Source organism: Alexandromys fortis, unplaced genomic scaffold (genome assembly GCF_014885135.2).
Source record: "Alexandromys fortis isolate MF-2015 unplaced genomic scaffold, M_Fortis_MF-2015_v1.1 scaffold_100_3062768_6864082, whole genome shotgun sequence".
NCBI lineage: Eukaryota > Metazoa > Chordata > Mammalia > Rodentia > Cricetidae > Alexandromys > Alexandromys fortis.
The window spans coordinates 1,786,544-1,805,764 of NW_026067993.1; the positions used below are offsets into that span (position 1 = coordinate 1,786,544).

Consider the following 19,221-nt stretch of genomic DNA (forward strand, 5'->3'; position numbering starts at 1 on the left):
TTCTACAGCACCCTGCCCCGACTCTCACATAACTCTTAACAGTTGTGACCTCTTAAGCGACGCTTGGAAGCCAACTGCTATATAAATAAATCTCTTCCTGCAACCCTGAAGTGAATGAATTCTTGTCCTTCTCACTGGGTGATAATGGTCCCTCTGCCCAAAGAAGCAGTTAACTACAACATAAGCTAAAGATTCATCATCATCATCATCATCATCACTCTTCCTCTACTGTAATAGTTTACAATTTTGTGTTTCAGTCTCATAGCTACATCTGGAGGGGTAAGAATTCGAAGCATTTGTATAGAGAGAGGGACTGTGTGAAGTGGGGGTGACGTGTGATGTCACTGTATTAACTGTGTCAGAGCTGGATCTTGTCTGTTAACGCTAGGGTCTTTGTTAGGCACCAGGGTCTCCAGGTTTTAGAATTGCTCTGACTTTTGGGATGCCACTGACCTCACAGCGGTAGCAGTGCACGTGGAAATCACGGTCCAGAGCCACAATGCGGACAGTCTCCTCCTGGCCTGGGGCAGGCATGATAGGCTCCTTGCACACAGAACAGCGTGGAGCAAATTTCCTGAAAAGAGACAGAGAGTGGTGAGATGTCAAGCACAGATGCGGATGGAGAGGAACACAGGCTGACACCTGGTCTGCATTTCCTGTGTGACCTTGACCTAAAGAATGTGACAGTAGAGGCCTCCACAGATGGTGCGTGCTATGTATGTGACAAAAAGGAGGGTGGGAACAGAGGTGAGGGTGGGAACTGATTTTAATAGAGACTCTGCAAGGAACTTTTTAGCAGGCAGCATGTGCTATGCAGGAGTCCTGTGTAGAGAACCACACTGTTCCCTAGGCATGACCTAGCTGAACGCAGGAGATAAGGATGGACAAAGGTCCTGGTAGGTTCCAACTACCCTCTGACTTGCTTCTAGATGTTAGTGTGCCTCCCTCGTGCCCTAGACAAATCCTGAAATTAGGAATCTCTACAGCTTTCTTCTTTAAAATATATCTTCAATTCCACAAAAAGCCTCAAACACACAGGTTTTACCAATTGGCAGAGGTTGGTGGCTTTACTATATATTTTATGAAAAACTCACAAAGGCAAAGTACACATTATTTATATTTTGTCTGTACAAGAGATTTTAGCATGATCAAAGTCTATATGTACAAGGGATTTTAGTATGATCAAAGTCTATATAAACACATTTATGCACACACGTAAGGTTTTGAAACTACTGGTGAAGAACTTTAATATATTTCTTAATTTATTGTTATTCGCTAATAGAACTTTTTTGTCTTAGATGAGGGGGCTGAAAAAATGGACTATGAACCCATCTATATTTTCTAGAATTGAAGGATAGCGTTTGTGAAGGTGTGAAGTAAGGCATGATTTGGAATGGACACAGATAAGAACTGAAGGAAACTGTTAAAGGACACAGCAGCATGTCTGAAATCCTAGTACTAGAGAGGCTGAGGCAGGAGGATCACCCCAAGTTCCAACCAAGCTTGGGCTACTGAGTGAGCTCCTGTTTTAAAAAAAACTAAAAACCAATGAGAGTGAAAAAGGGATATATAGAGAGATATTGAACAAGCTACTAAAGCTTTTCATGGAAATGGTTTTAAAATTAATGATGTTAAAATTTATCTACTTGTAGTAAGACTTAAAATAAAATAATGATAGTAATCTAATCCTCGGCAGAGCACTTCATGGTTGTCAAAGCATTTTTACATACATTATACTCTCTATGTACATTTTAATTTTCCTGGAGGCACCCAAAAGGCATCTGTATGGCTGTAATCTAAATAAATATGAATTAAGTAGCAGATCGATTGATTGCTGTGAAAGAAAAATTAAGAGGATCATGGTACAACTGCGGTCGTAATCAGGGTTGTTATAATTGGTATTTTATGCGAAAAGTTTATATTCAGTGGCAAAAAAATTGCTTTGGATTACCTGATTATTTTTGAATCTGGGTCATCAGTAGTAAAAATCACGGGTTTCTGATATCAGCTGCAAAACTTCCTTTCCCCAGCTTCTAGGACACTGTGAGGGCAGAAGTAGCCACAGCCCCTTCCAGTTGTCCCGGGCTAATGTATTCCTCTAGGGTACAATTTCTTTCCTTTTTTTTACTTTACTTATTTAGTAGTAATTATTTTGTCTTTGGTGACCACTATATTGGCTCATACAAGAAGAATTTGAGCAATATTGAATGGCATGAACCACCTGCTACATTTTTCTATGAAAAAGGCATTATTAGATTTTATGTCTGGTCTCATGGACCCTCTCTAGACAGTCTGAAGCTATGTTCTCACTAACCAATCACTCTTCCTTAGCAAAATAGAGAGGCAGGAGCTGTCGCTGTGGTCTCGTGACCTAGGCGGTATTTTCCAGTGTTTAACTTGCCAAGTGGATGATGATAGTGATGATGATGATAATAATAATAATAATAATAATAATAAATGGGGTGAAAACAGTTTTGATGGTTACTGTTTACCTGCCAAGTTCTGTTAGGCACTGTATACACATTATTATTTTCCATTGATAGCCATGTTATGAGGAAGTATTCCTATGATTTCTAGTCTCCAGTCAAGGGAGCCATGAACCTAGTCATTTCATAGCCAACCTATTTTTGGCAATTAACAAATGAATGCCAAATTAAACAACCAAATGGATCAGTGCTGTGGTTTGGATATAAAATGTTCCCTTCAGGCTCATAGACTTGGCGCGTAGCTGCCAGTCGATGAAGCTCGGGGAGGTGACTGGATGGTGACAGCTCTGACTCCAGCACACACATCCTTATTAGAGTCATAGTACAATGGACTCATCAGGGAGCAGTGGAGATGCTGATGAAGGTGAGCAAGTTAGAGGAAGCAGGTCACAACAGCATACCGTTCAAGGGCACATCTTGTCCCTGGCAGCCATGAGGTGGAATAGCTTTGTTCAAGCATGCCTTTCCTCCACTGTAGAATGACTCACCACAGGTCCAGAAGCCAAGGACCAGCTTACTATGGACTAAAACTTCTGAAAACCATGCGCCCAAATAGACCTTTCTTACTTGGGGATTTGTCATGGGACCAGGAAGCCTGCCTATCACCACGGATGACACCTCTCTCAGAAAAGCACAGGTCACTGTTTATGCCACACACCACTAGGAAGAACAGCGCAAGCCCACTATCCCCGACACAAGGAGGACAGATTCAGATGCCAGTACAGACCTGCTAGGGGATTCTCCATGCTTCTCTATTTGCTTTAAACTTTTATATATAGCCTACCTTCTTGCAAAGTTTATTTAAGTTGTTTACTGTAAAAATTTATTCACATGTATAAGTCATGGGCAACACCATAATAGACTTATAAAATTGCTCAAATATAGAGGTAGCATAAATTCATGACTGGGGATGAGGAGAGGCAAATAGTAAGTTTAGCCTTTAAAGAAAGCCATGTAAGTAAAATGAGGAGGAAGTGTGTGTGTATATGTGTGTGTGTGCGCGGGCGCACACTCATGTGTGTATGTGTGTGCGTGCGTTCACTGCTTACCTCCCACATACTTGTGTACAGGGCCAAAAACAGGCTCCCTACAAGGGAGTTCTCAACAGTTACTGGTGAGCATATCTGTGAAAGAGTTCAACCTTAACCAAAGGTCATTATAAGGAAATGGTCCATTTACTAAGCCTCAAGATTCTGTCCTCCAAGTGACAGGTTCTGAGATGCCATTTTATAGGCTTTGCCAGAGCCAACCCCATATCCTCTCTATCAGCAATCCTCCTGCTCCTCACTTGGCACACTTCCAGTCCTGCTTGCATGAGGCCTGCCCGGATCCTGAAATCAGAGGATCCGCTCTGAAGAAGACAGAGCAGCTCTCCTTGTGCCTACCTCCCCTCCCAGGGCTGCCCTTTCTGCCCTGCATCCCTGTGATGCTGGCATATTCTGCCTCCTTCCCACAAACCCAGCACTGACAACTACCTCCGTCCAGCTCTCTGTGTCCAGTTTTTCCTTCTGCACTCAACACAGCTGCTGGCACAAAGAAGTCTGTGAACGTGAGAACTGAAGCCAAACTTGTTTCTTAAAAGCCTTCCGTAGAGACCCATTCAGAAAAGCCAAAGAGGAAAAGCTTTCCCAAAGTAGAGAGGCAGGCTCTGCCACTCCGTTGGTCTCCCTGGCTGTGCAGTATGCACCCCAGATTGGAAGGCTAGCATCCTGAGATGCAAGACTAGCCACTCTCTATTCTTGTACTGTTCAAGCTAAGCGACGAGAGCTCTGCAAAATGTTCTTTTATTTTTCTTCTAAAAGTCCCCGCCCCATATCTGCTGATTATGTAGATAACATTATATTTTTTTAAAAAAATAATGTTTTTTTCATGTGCACTGAAAGGAAGAGGGGGTTGGGGCTTGAGATATGTACTCCCCCCACCTTTCAGTTGCTTAAGGCTGCTTTTTTAGAGGGTTCAGACCCACACGCTATGCCGCCCGTTGCCAGTCTCTAATTATGCTCCCCACCACTAGAAATGAAAGGTGAGTGGCAGAGACACAAACTTCCTCTGTCAGCACTGATTTCCTCTTTTAATTGAGGGTGTAATAGCTCAGGCTTTCCCAGCCGCACAAGAGTGTGTGCCCGGCTTACATCTACCTGTCTTTCTCAGATGGAGAAACTCTCAAAGAGAGAAACGGTGACAGAAAAACACTCCCCGTTGGTATCTTTTCATTTCCCTTAAATAGATGCAGGTTTTTTTTTTAAATGTGTAATTACAAGCTAAAAATAGCAATAATGTGAAGTACGATTTATGCTGTGACTGCCCTTTAAAAGCAAGCCTTTTCTTGTCTAATTCAGGTTGAAATTTCTGCTTCTGGGGTTTTATAATTCATTCAGCCTCACGTCTTTTGGTGAGGCTTATTTTGCTTTCACTGCTCCTTCGGAGAGTGGTCTGGAAATTCATTTTAAAAATACAAATCTTAGGTCCCCAAAGTGCTTGTGGAAAGTCCCTTCTGGATGTTGACAATCAAGAGTGGTGAAAGAAACCCACAGGCCTGTCCTGAGCCTCAGAGCGGAGCCCAAAGTGGTCAGCAATGTGCTTCATCTTTTGGGAGCCTTACAAAGCTCTCTTAAAGTGAGTGCCCAGCAAACGGAAGCAAGAAAGCCACCCTGTCTCGCATTAGCCAGCCGTACCTGCCGCTGTCCACACAGACCATAATAAACACGGGCACTGATGCCATGAACCAGTTAGCCAGCAGACCAGCACAATTAAGAAAAAATACAAAGCTATCGTTTTCTCAAAGCCTCCTATAGCGGAAGAGAGAGGCACTGTAAAATCGGAAACATGAAAAAGGAAGGCATGTTTCTAGGCCTGCCTGTGGTTTAGTAGACTTGACCCTGAGAGTTTTCTTTCTGATCCTTCTCAAAGCATGGTACATGCTGCACTAACCGATGTCATTAGGAAGCGTACCGAGGCACCAAAGCCCTTGGTGGGGGAGGAGGCTAAGGGAGGATGCGGATTTATTGGCTATGGCACGAGGCTGCCTCTCACACTGGAACTGTGTGACAGAATTGCGATCTGCATCCCTACACCTATCTACCAGCAGCGCCTTCTACCCGTTCAGTAACCAGGGTGCAGACGCTGCCAGAGTTAGGAGACCATTACTTGCAGGTAATGGTGCAACGTGTCAAATGCCATGCCCCTTGTCGAACTGAGTCAACGGCTCCCTACCTATAGCTGCACGAGGATGTCATGATCGATTGCAGAGGAGAGGCTACGCTGGATAAGGTCGGGGATCCCCAAATGTCAAGCCCACACTGGAGAGAGATAACCCTCGGGATACATCCCTAGATCCTGGGGTATGTCTCTCAGAAAGAATCATGGCCAGTGGCAGGCAATCGGAGCAGACTTCAGAGGGCTGGCAGGCTGGAGGTGAGAGCGGCTACTTACTTGTGGAAATCCTCGATGCAGTGGATGAGACCAGAGGCATCGACGGTGAACGGGATGCCATCCAGGCTACGGTGGCACATCACGCAGGTGAAGCAGTGAGGGTGGTAGGCCTTGCCGGTGGCACGGAGGATGCGCTCCATGATGGGCTTCGAACACACATTGCACTGCTCCAGAGTGTTCTGAGGAAAGAAAAAAAAAACCTGCTCAGCACAACAGCGTGGCTCTGGCGTGTACCACAGCACTCCAGGGAAGGTGGTGGGCATCAGTGAGAACGATGCACACAGGCAGGTCAGAGGAGATCACCCAGGCAGTAGGCAGCACACACGTGTTTCTCAATACCTGCTGTCTGCCTTCTATGGCATTCCTTTCTACTTCACCAAGAGTGAAGACACATTTTTCAATAAAGGCTCAGATAGCAAGGACCCATGGTACTGACCACTCAGTTTGCCCACACAATGCAAAGGCTGCCTCTGAGCGCACACAAGCAGAGGGCCTGTAATTCAGTGAAGCTTTATTGACAGAAAGAGGGGTAGGTTGGATGTGTTTGCTGAGCTATATCGCCCAGGTTCTGTACTTAGAAAAACTGCTTTACTGTTACAAGTAAAACTCGACTCAACACTAAAGACCTAGTAGGGGCAGTGAGGCTTTTAGTATGTAATGACAGCGACACTATATACGCCTCCATAGAGCCCAAATCAAAACTCCCATTTAAAACCTCAAAATTCAGGCTAAATGAAGCCCTGGTAGAAAGGCTGAACATAAAGAGGTGGTCCAGTTGTGAAAAGTTTATCTGGATTCAAAACCACAACTGAACTTTAGGAACACACGTGAACCTTAAGAGCTAACCATCAGCAAGTCAGCATTCGAAAGGGCCAGCTGTGAGCCCCACCCCTCCTCCGCGGCTGTATTCTCAACCAATCTTTTTTCACGTGTGTGATATGTGTTACTTTCTAGACAAAGTATCTGAAGTGACTCACTAAAATCAGGTATTATGTAGGGTGGAGAGGTCAACAGAAGACACAGAAGTGGGTGGATCTTGGAAATTAAGGAGAAACTGCCTTCGGAGGCCTTGAGGAGAGCTATGTCTGTATTGAGGTAGCAGGTGTCCTGAAAACTGACCCGAGGCAAGTCTTCGGCACTGGCTTCTTTGTTTATATAACCTCCTGAAATAACCCTTGGCCTCTTCAAGGATGACCAATCTGTTTCCTGAAACACGGATGGGACCAGGTGTTTCTCCTGACAACACACCTTCATGGCATCGTAACGTGGAGTGAATTCCCTCGAGGACATTTTATCCCCCTCTCTAGGTCAGTTCCTCATCACACCCAGGCAGGGTGCTTCACTCTCATTCATCCCTGAAATTCTGTGTCTTGACTCATGACCGCATGAACTGTTGCAATTTGCCATTCTGACCTAATAATATACACAGCTCAGAAGGCTCTCTGATGACCCGCCTGAATGCATTTCTTCTTTCTTCTTTCTCCCCTACTTCAGTTTATTATTTTTAATAACACTAAACTGTATCTACCTTATTATATTATAATGCTGTGATTTCATAGAAGGAAGGGATTGTTTCTTAAGAATCTATTTCTCTGTTTCGTAGATGGCTTGGGACAAAAACAAGTTGGGGATGAATGCCTATAGAGAGAATGACTGGCAGACAGCACTGGTCCACTGTCTCCAACACTGGAATCCATTCCCAAGATGAACTGGGAAATCCATCATCATCATCCTCCACTAAACTGCGGCTGCCTGAGGTTCTGTAGCTGCCTTCGGTCACAATCTAAACTCACGGAAACTATTAACCTACTTTCCCTCCATCTTGAAGTGGTGAAATTAAAATAGCAGAGGCTCCGGGGGTATAGATCCGGGGCCAATGACAGTCTGGAGAATGGCAATCCCTCCTCTTTTCTCCTCCGTTGATCTGAGCTAACGTAACTCAAACCGTCTTCCTGGGGCTTCTGTTTTGCTTCTCCGGAGGCTTAACTTTTAAACCTTTCTTCTTCTTAAGCCCAGTCTGTAATGGAGTTGAATAAACCAGAAAACGCCAGACCAGAGAATGTATTTGTTTGCACTGAGGCTTGGCTCTGAGCAACATACAAAGCTTAGTTTCTAAGGGAAAGCATTATGGTCTGTGAGTGCTCTGTTCACAGAATGGGTAAACTGGATAGTTCTACAATGAAGAGAGCTTTAAATATGCCTAAAATTAGCCTCATGGAAAATGTCCCCGAATCAGAAAAAAAAATGACATTTCCAAGAAAGTAGCTGGCTTGGACACAGGCCATGAAGGGCACTTTAACCTGCATTAAACATCTCCCTTTACTGGACACGTCTGTCCCTTTCACACTGCAGGGTTGGGGTGCTGGTGCTCTCTCCAGTCCAGGCTGCCATTTCTCAGGTGAGGTACCAGACTCAGAGCTCATGAGGGCACTTGAGGTTGGCACTTCTACTTTTCGGACTCCAGCCGTTCAGAGGGGTCTGGCAAACTCCTATGTAACCATAACAAGGGCAATGTAGTACATAAGGAACATGCCACATTGTCCTGGCTTTGACAATACCTACTGTATGACCTTATAGACGTCATATTTTATAGTAATTCTTCGGCGTGATTGCTTTGCTCCAGATTTCAGGTTTCTCAAAGGTAAATGATTAATCCCAATTCTTCAATTTTACAACACAATTTAGGTTTAGACCAATTTCCATCCACCAGATCCACACTAGAACCAAAGGGAAAATCCCCTGAAAGAGGTTTCAAAGTGGGGCTCCCATGTCTGCTGTCTCCCCACTTGAAACTTTTAGAATTTCTAATCATAAAATTTTAAGCACAACAATGGAACGTTTTATATCTTTTTATACATGGCTATTTTTAACCAAAAAGCTGGGCTCATCGTGTATATATTGAGCTTTGCTAAAGTAGGAGAGAGTGGAATGTAAAATAAGAGTTTTGAAGAAAACAGACTCCAGTAGACGCAGTGGGAGAGATGCCTCTAAGTCTGCCCAGGTCACATCTCCTATGTGGGACAGGCACCATGTCTGTCACTAGGGAGACAGCAGAAGAGCACACTACAGCTTGGGGACTCTTGCAGTCAGTGGTGTGCTTTGTGACTTGGCTCCTCCTCATCCCCAGGCATCTCACACGTGGGCTTCATCTTTTAGCCGCCATACTTGAGTTCATTGCTACATCTTTTAAAAACAGTGCACATGCCCAGGACGCCGTATACTTTTCCTTTCCTAGAAAATATTTTATTTTTCCAAATCAATCTCAAAGGTCACTTATTCTGAAAAAAAAAATCTTTCCTGATCTTCCTTCTGTTAGGCTAAAATAAGTCACATTTCTGCTCCCATTGGGTTTCTTATGGAACGCCTTCCCTATGAGATCTACATGGCCAGATAGTGATCTTTCTTCTCTCTCCCCACGAACTCTCATCCGAGGATGTGTTGCCTGTGAAACAGATTCTGAAACAACTTCGCACACAGGAAGCTACTGAGCAGTATCCTTGTGTTTGGCATCTATGTGGGGTTTAAGGAGCAGCTAGCTGAGATCTATGATGTAGCCACCACAAAAACCAAGTGGGGCCATGGAGGACGTGACAGCTGAGATTGACATGCAGAATTGTCTTTCCATGAAGCTAGTGATGAGAGCCTTTATAGCTGCACCTATCAGTCAGTGGACACAAGATGATCCCCAACAAGTACATGTAACTGTGACTGAAGTGTTTTCCTTCCGTGGATGAGCACAGAGGGACCCGGATGAGAGCCTTCGCCAGTCAACATTCCCAGCAGCTGGGGCAAGAGAGCCTCTATGTTGAAGACACATCTGGCCAGCACACTATACCATCCACACAAATAGTCATCCTTGCCCTGGACCTGCATAGTTCATGGTGCCGGGTAGGAACTGATACTGAGCCATGGGAGACCTTGTCACTTAAGCTCCGTGAAGAATGTCTATTTTATTAATTTTACAACAGACACTACTCGGGGCAGTTACTCCAATCAAAGTATGGTTAAAAAGCAAAGATTTGAGAGTAGCAGAAAAGAAGCAGGGGCGCAAATTATGAACTTCCCTGAAATGATGAAGATCCAGCTGTGATTAGAAACAAAAATTTAACTAAAGATTAAAGTAAAAATCACAAACAAACTTGTACTCAAAACTCCCCAATGCAACTGTTTTTAAATCTGAGATACAATCTGGTTGTAGTTTTTATATCCTTGGGTGTTATATAAATAACTTCGCTAATTCCCAAGCAGAAGAGCTGGAAGGAGCAGCTGAATATAAATGAAGCACCCAGGCAGCACAAACACTGACTGCCAGCGAGGGAAGCGGGAGTGTTATTACAGTTAGCTCGTCCGACAGGAACATACTGGTCAGTGTGCGCACATTCCATCAAGAGACGTGAGTGTAAGACGCGTTGGAAGACTAGAAAGTTTTGTTAAAACTTTGAAGTTTGTTGAGTTAAAATGCGATCATAACATTTTTGGCTAAATGAGCAGTGTCACGAAATAGGAAGGATTTTAAGACGATGGGGTGACAGCTCATGTGTTAGAGGAAGTTTTGGTCTTCCTGTGATAAAAAGAAAAAGATAAGGAGGGTGAAACTATCAGAAGCTGGTTGTCATTATAAGTTCTCCGGTCTCGACTTTACAACCTTCCGTGTTTGCCTCCCTTGAAGTTTCACGCTTAGAGGAGTGATGCCAAGGGGCCCATCTAAGAGAGCCCAAACGGGCTGGCAGATGAGGAGCGGGAAAGGACAGAGGCTGGGAGATGCATACTACACTGTTTACAAAGCACCCGCGGAATCAAGACACCAAGGCCTGGATCATGAACGTGGCTGGAAGCAGATTCACACCTTTTGGTTCCCTATGCACTGGGGAACGGTTCCAATGTTCAGACTGTACTTCTTCTGTATTTTTGTTAGACACACTTTCCATTGCAACCAGAAGGCATTCGGGCTTACTACCTGCAAGCTACATGCAAAAGAAACGAAATCAGGAAACATCGTGCTCTTCAGACCATCTGTCCCCCAAACTCCTACACTACCAGACAGAAAACTCATTGTTGGATCCCAGCATTTACAATAGTGTTTCTGCATAAAAATTGATGCTTCATGAATTTTAATCAGACGATAAAACCAACAAACTGTGGATCATTTATTTAAAATAAAATTATTTTATATAACCATGTAAAACTTGCCAGACAGTGAACTCCCAGTGAGTTTCAGGTGTTCTGTACTTGAGAGGGCTGTGAGGGACCAGAGGGTTTCAGCGGCCCTGAGTCGTCGGCTGGGTCCACAGTGTTCCGGTTCCTTCAGTGTTCTGAACAAACCCCATCCTTCTCTACCTGAACCACCCATGAGGTGAGAACTCGGGAAGCACCTTTCAAGTGTGTTACCGACAGAATGGCGAGATGGTTCAGCAGAAAGGGTTTGGCCTGTGACTCAGCTAATTTCTCCGGAAACGTCAATGTAACTACTTAAGTTAAAGTAATTCTATTGTCTAGCTCACTTATGGACTGTAAATCTGTTCTTGGTTCTGATGAGCAAAAATGCTCTGAGAAAATGGTTATGCTTTACGCTCTCCATAGGCGAAGAGGACTAATCTCCAAAATATATGAGGAACTCAAGGAACTTGACATCAAAAGATAAATAATTGAATAAAAATATGGGGTACAGACCTAAACAGAACTCTCAACAGACAGAACTCAAATTTCCTTAAGGAAATGCTCAACATCCTTAACCATCACAGAAATGCAAATCAAAACAACTCTGAGATTCCATATTACACCTATCAGAATGGCCAACATCAAAAACACTGAAGACAACTTATGCTGGAAAGGATGTGGGGTAAGGGGAACACTTTTCCATTGTTGGTGGGAGTGCAGACTTATATAGATGCTTTCAAATCAGTATGGTGATTCTCAGAAAATTAGGAAACAACCCACCTCAAGACCCAGAAATAAGACTTTTCAGTATATACACAAAGGAAGTTCATTCATACCACAAGGACATGTGTTCAATGATGTTCATAGCAGCATTATTTGTCATAGCCAGAACCTGGGAACAACTTCGATGCCCCTCAACCAAAGAATGGATAAAGAAAATACAGTACATTTACACAATGGAGTACTAATTAGTGGCAAAGAATAATAACATCTTGAAATTTGCAGGCAAATGGGTGGGTCTAGAAAACATCATATTGAGTGAGGTAACCCAGACCCAGAAAGACAAATATCATATGTACTCACTCAAAAGTGGCTCTTAGATATAAAGCAATGAAAAACCAGCCTACAGTCCACAACCCCAGAGAACATAGACAACAAATAGGACCTTAAGAGAAACATATGTGGGTCTACATAGAAAAGTGAAAAAGACAAGATCTCCTGAGTAAATTGGGAGCATGGGGGTCATGGGAGAGGATAGAAGGGGAGAGGGGAGGAAGGGTGGAGAGTGGGGAAAATATATAGCATAATAAAAAATAATTTTAAAAAATTTCAACTTTCATTATTTTGTATGAAATTCTAGGCATAACCCTCTTTGCATTGCTGCCTCCAATTCTTCAAATTCCTTACCAAGTCTGTTTAAACAAATGCTTCATATGTCTCCTCTATGCCTTATGCTGCCTCCCACTTACCCTACCATTGCAGAAAGCCCAGGGAGTAAGTGTCTAACATCCTGGGAGGTGCAGAGCCAAAGAGAAGTCTGAGATACCAATTTTTCATTCACAAGTTTCCACCACAATAGGAGAGATAAACATATCTACAAACAACTGATTAAAGGCAGAGGATGTGGTACATTGTTCTCAAGAAGAAGTGAGCAAACTGTAGTGGTACACAGAGAGAGGGGTTACTCGAGAGAGGGGGCGAACAGGCTAATTCCTGCAGTTTATGACTGACTAGCCATCTCTTCTTGCAGGTGTTTGGATTGGCACTTGAAAAAAAACTGATTTTAAAACTCTGACATTGATGTTACATTATAACAAGAATCTTCGTCATTATCTAAGCCTTCTTGAGAGATGTCGCAGATAAGCCTACCTTCAAACAAAACTCACTTTACCGGTAGAATACTAGAGCAAAAAAATCTGTGAACTGGTGTGGGAGAGGCCAGTATTTTCAAGGATGAACATGCATGTGAACAACCGAACATATAAAAGGACATAGAATTATTAGCATAGGATTATGAGGTAGAAAACAAGAATTTTGTTTATATTTTGACCATATAAATTGGCTTTAAAATTAAGAAACAAGAGAGTTGGAGAGATATCTCATCTGGTAAGTGCTTGTCAAGCAAGCACAGAGACCTGAGTCTAATGACCAGAATTCACATTAAAGAACAATAATAATTAAAAAATAAAAAGGCCAGGTGTGCAGGACCAGCGACCGGAGAGATAGGTCATCGATTAACAGCACTGGTTGCTCTTCCAGAAGACCCGGATCCAATTCCCAGAAGCCATATATCACGGCTTACAACTTTACATAACCCCAGTTCCGATAATCTGATACCTAATTCTGGTTCTTTGTGGGCACTGCTTGTGCATGGTGCACAGACATACACAGAGCTCAAAAACCATCCACATAAATGAAATATAAAAAAAGAATTTAAAAGCCAGGTGTGGTGGTATATGCACGTAATCTCTAGTGTTGCTAAGGGAAAAAGAAGTGGATTCTTGGAGCTCACAGGCTAGCAAGTCTAGACTATCGAGCAAGATCCAGGTCAACGATCGACCCACCCAGATGAACAAATCAACAAATAGACAGTTTTGGTAAAAGACATTTGCATAGCTACATAAATTCCTCACAGGTCAGGGAGGTGATGTTCACCTTAAAACATGTAAGCCATGTTGATTGGTAGGCCTTCTGCCGTACTTTTCTTGGATGTATCAGAATCCTGGAGAAACAAGGGGAGGTGATGCTGCTGACATTCACGTGCAGACCTTCATGCCAGGGACAAGTGAAAAGAACACAGAACTCCAATGAGTCTATCGTGAGAGGGAAATAAAGACGAAGATTGCTCTCCTTCCGAGCCAAATCCGACCAGAGATCCGTCTTTACAACATCTTCAAGGCACAGTCTTGTTAGGGCTTATTCAGGTGAGAGCCACAGCGGGCCTGTCATCAGGTCAAAGAACTGGTGATGAATTCAGGAGGCGGGGTTTCAAGTCAAAGAATTAAGTGACTTTTCTGGCTCTTGGGATTCTCACCTATTAAGGCTATGTTTCCATTGACGTGTTTCAATAGTTAAATGATGTCCCATGTAAGAGAGGAAGCACTTAGCATCTGGTATGTAATGTTAGCTTAAACATTAGTATTAAATAACATTTATTAATTAAAAATCATGTTCATTCCTTTATCTACTCCAAACAAAACTTGGCAGACACCCTTACACTGTTAAATACTGCTGGGATGGAGAAGATGTGAAGACTGTTACACACTGATGGAATGGAGGGGTGTGAGGACTGTTACACACGGATGGAGTGGAGGGGTGTGAGGACTGTTACACACGGATGGAGTGGAGGGGTGTGAGGACTGTTACACACTGATGGATGCAATGGAGGGGTGTGAGGACTGTTACACACTGATGGAGTGGAGGGGTGTGAGGACTGTTACACACTGCTGGCAGCGGAAGGTCTGGCCTGGAAGTGTTGACTCTCATGGCACGATGCCTAAGGTCCTGTCTCATTCCTGCCAGTGGCAGCCTGTATTATTATTTGTCACAAGGCTATTGCAGACTGCTACAATTGCAGCCTCCATAGTATTATGTAGTCAGAACAGATCTGGAATAAGCATTTGTTTTATGAAGAAAAAAATGAATGCCATTGAGTAAAGTAACATGGGAATGTGTTTCCGCCCTAGATTTCATTGTTTTCATCTCAGAAAGAGTGTTTCTCAAAAAAAATTGATAAAAATTGATAAAACCTTCCCTAAGACCATAAATGATCTGAAATTATTCATACACACACACACACACACACACACACACACACAGAGAGAGAGAGAGAGAGAGAGAGAGAGAGAGAGAGAGAGCCAGTAGGGCATTTTACTTAATGGCATTTGATTATCAAGGGCCAATGACCCATCTAAGAAACATTCTAAACCACGAAATTAAGCAAGAATCTTTCCAGCTTTGTGTACACACAGTAATAACCACCTCCCTAGACATCAGATCAGAATTAAACCACCCGGAACCATCCATTAGTATTGGCATCTGCAAGCAAAGACTAGAAATATTCTTTGTACCATTCTGCTCTCGTGTCTGGTTTCTGAAACTCTGCCCTGCCCTGATCCTTACTTTCTACCTGACTTTATGGATTGCAGTTACACCACAGCAAGCCGCAAGTGGCCTGAGCCAGTAACCAGGGTCGTGGAAGGTTTCTCCTTGGATTTATGCATATGACAGAAAAGTGTCTTTGAACTAAACTTGATCGACTTTCAAAAGAAAGGGAAACCTTTAAGCCTCTAACTCCTGGGAGTGGCAATGAGAAGAGCCAGAGGGCGGTGAGCTAGCTCTGAACTTCTGGAGATGACTTGAGCACATTTGGCAATCATTTGGCTTCTGCTGCAAACAAGGCCTCCTAATTGCACGTCTGCCAATGGAAGACAAAAGACAGAGCTGTGGTTTAGAAAGGTCACGATGACACGCCGATGCCGTGGCGGTGATTGTGGTTTCTTCTGAGGACAGGCCTGCTGATGGGTCTGCCATATACCCGGCTGGGGAAGCCATTCACGAGAACGGAATCGCAGGAAGACTGCAACATGGCTTGCTGTTCTCCTAAGCTGCATCTCGCCTGTAATATTTTCTGACACTAGAAATAAAATGATACCATGTTTTGGTTCTTCTTCCTGCACTCCCCATTACACCAAAAGTGGTTTAGACGAACTAGGTAAGACAGGCACAACGCGTACAGGGTTTTTTTTGCAAAGCCACAGGGTTTTCCAACCGCCTCAAAGACAAAAGAGACAGACATACAGATGTTTGCGCTTCACCGTGCAGAGTTGTGGACTGACTCCTTCAGTGTGTCTGGAATGCAAATTTTCTTTCACAGTTTAGCAGTCTTTTTTGGATTTCAGCACAGTGAACTAACACTTTCCTGGATTCCAAGACCTCCAGAGAACCAGATGGATGAGAGGAACTGGGAAAAAGAACCCACACTGTTTGAAAAAGGTATGAATTTCTCACTCTGCATTTAGCCAAAAAGCTCTGAAAACTAGAAGAGTGAAATCACTTTTGGTTTGTTCAAATGCATGCCATCCCAGTTGTTGGTGGGGTGTAAGAAGAAAAAAAAAAACTCCCGAGCCATTCGACGGTTCATAGTCTGTGTTCAGTTTTAGCTGGGAAGCCAATTTTAATAGAGATGGTATGTTTACTATCAAAGGCAGGAAGAAAAGTAGAAAAGGGAGATTGCTCAACAGATCATTCCGTGTGTTCGTGTTTGTGCTCGGAAGCCAGGCATGGCTTCCCACGGCTAGCTCTCCTAACTGGCCATCGTGGTCCCTCTGAACAGTGTGAGACCTTCCCATTCCAGACACACATCCCGCTCCCTTCCTCAGGTCAGCGCACACTCTTATCAGCGCAAACTTTTCCACACTCAGTATTTCTGCTCCTCAATCACTGAGACCTTTGCCTTGAATATTTTCTTTTTCCTTTCCAGCCAGCTTTAGCTTTGGAGGTCCGCAGCTTGGAGTTACCTCTGTTACTGGTTTTATCTGCCTATCCTTACACCTGTCCCACAGTGGTCATACAATCTTTATGGTAGGGACCTGCAGAGAGTTACCTGTATATATCCCATAACAAACTGAAATCTCAAAGAGGAACGTGTCACAATGGACTCTGCCCTCCCATGTGAAAAGTGGCTAAGCAGCAAGAGCAGGATGAGCCTAGCTAACGGAGTTTTGGATGGAGTTTGGATGATTCTCTGTGGTACGCACAGAATACGACAAGATTTTCTCTCGAAGTTCTAAACTGCCACAGGGTATGTCCTCCACCAAAGTTGTAATGATGGAGAGACCATCTTTAGTAGAGGGGGGTGGATGAGAATGCCCACTTGTTCCACATGAGCTGACCAGTAGTCTAGGCCTCTGAGAGACCACAGTTTAGAGCCCTCAGAAGTGTCTCCCAGCTGGAACTGGCTGAGAGACGAACAGATAGATCCTTAGCCAAGTGGATGTGGAAGATTAAAAAAAAAAAAGATTGCTTTACAACCCCAAATTTGTTATCAATTCATTATGGTGGCAGTCATATTAAAAAGCACAGCTCCCATATGTTTAAAAGCTTTTCAAAGATAAGACATTTAGGCTTATTTTATGTTGGTAGCACTATATCTGTTTTATAAAACACAGTAGAGATTGTTTTGTAAGTCCCTGAATGAATGGTTGAATAAAAGAATGAATGAGTAAGATATTTTGGATGGTTTCTTGACCCGTGTACTTTAAATTCCAGAAGAGAGGTTTATTCAAAATGATTGGGCATGCTGAGTGAAAATAATGACAAGACCAGAGAGTAAGAATACAGAACAGATTTTCCTTCTCCATAGAGTAGGCAATTTTCAAATCCTCCAAGTCATTATTTATTCCTAATTGCAACATGGGCACAGAGGAAGGCACAGGAAGATGCATACACATGGGTGATGGATGCACAGGAAGGCACAGGAAGATGCACACACATGGATGATGGATGCACAGGAAGGCACAGGAAGATGCACACACATGTGGATGACAGACGCACAGGAAGGCTCAGGAAGAAGCATATATGTGGATGACAGACGCACAAGAAGCCACAGGAAAATGTATATGCATGGAAGATTCATTCTCTTCCTGAGTAGCCATTGCTATTCTTCCCATTTCTACATGAAAAGACAGCTTTCTCTTGTATGGTTTTTGATGAACAAAAGCAATATATTTCTTTAACCATATAATCAAAGGAATTTATAACATCTAAAACTTCAGAGAGGATCATGGAGAAAGTCTTGAAGTAAGATATCGGTCCCAGTCAGCATGGTGAGTAAATCCCCTATACAGCATCCGTAGTTGGTCAGGGCTTGTCCAGCCAGGAACTATCATTTCTAGGGACAGTAGACTTTCTTGGAAGGTATCCATCCTACTGGCCCACTTAATTGTTAGAAGATTATATTTAATCTTCCTTCTGTCCTCCATAGGCAAGTCTGTTGCCTTTTCTATGCAACAGCCCTAAAGAGGACTGAAAATATTGTCCCTTCTGAGCCTTCTCTTGGGATAACTACCTGGACGCTTTCCATCTTTGCTTATGAGCTATTTCTGTCTCGTATCCCCCCCCCCCCCACCACCACCACTATTCTCAGCACAAGTTCCAGTTTGTCCTGGTTCCCTTCAAGGCATGGGGCCCAGAATAGAACACAGCACTGTAGTCTCCGTAGCTACTGTTTGTCCTGCATACACCTTCCTAAAGTAGTACAGTCAAGGGCATCATTTACTTTTCTGTGATCTGATATATTGTTACTATGATTATTGATTTTCTGGTCAAATTTCTTCTTGTAAGGATTTAATTTATTTTTGGCAAACATGTCGAAAGTTGTTTGACATAGGGTCAGCATCAGCTTTCCTTCTCCCTCCAAGTATCATTAATTTTTGTCAGAAAATATGTAATTTGCTGCCACTGTCTATCTCCCACATGCTATCCCGCCATCTCCTCTGAGATAGCCAGGGTAAAGTCTAACATGTCACTCAGCCTTTCTATACTGACACAAAACTACACCGGGCACATTGGGACAGCGCTAAGATCCGAAGATTGCATTTGAAAACAATGGTTTGTGAGCCTGTTTAGTCCTTACTTTGGGGTGACGAAGTCAGGCACCTCCAGCACAGTTTGCTGACAGTTTGACAGACTAAAAAATTCCACTATGGATTTCAGAAAGGTTAAGGGGCTGGTCTTCCCTTTAATTTCCTTCAGGGAACGTTAGATTGTCCTGGGGCTGGAGGAGAGAGATTTGTAGTAATAGATGCCTGTTCCATATTAAGTACAGGGTGTGGCTCTTTTTTTTTTTTAACCAAATTAACCCATTAAATCCTCAAAGGAACACCAGGATCAAATATTGCTAAAATTTTATACAAGAAAACAAAACATAGATTCTTCTTGATTTATATGTATCCAAAGTCCCAAGTTGGTAGACAGGAACTGGACACAGTCCGGCCTGACTCGTATCTCCAGAACTGGTAAAAAAAAAAAATTTCATAAGAGAAAGGAAACACTGAGAAATGTGGACACACATGATGACTCTGTACATATGAAAAGTGTTTGCAATTAAAGATTGCATCTTTGAGATGTAAGAGTCCACAAAAGG

At 43.2% G+C, this 19,221-nt stretch overlaps 1 protein-coding gene across 22 annotated transcripts in view; it reads right to left on the reverse strand.

The window, feature by feature from the left end:
- Lpp (LIM domain containing preferred translocation partner in lipoma) overlaps positions 1 to 19,221 on the reverse strand; it is a 617,771-nt gene that overhangs the window by 15,773 nt on the left and 582,777 nt on the right. For all 22 annotated transcript variants that reach the window (XM_050160008.1, XM_050160000.1, XM_050159989.1 and 19 more), the window contains 2 exons: positions 5,919 to 6,097; positions 454 to 574 (listed from right to left, as the gene is read on the reverse strand). In XM_050160008.1, the coding sequence (XP_050015965.1) occupies positions 454 to 574; positions 5,919 to 6,097 (300 nt within the window). The remainder of the gene's footprint in view (positions 1 to 453; positions 575 to 5,918; positions 6,098 to 19,221) is intronic.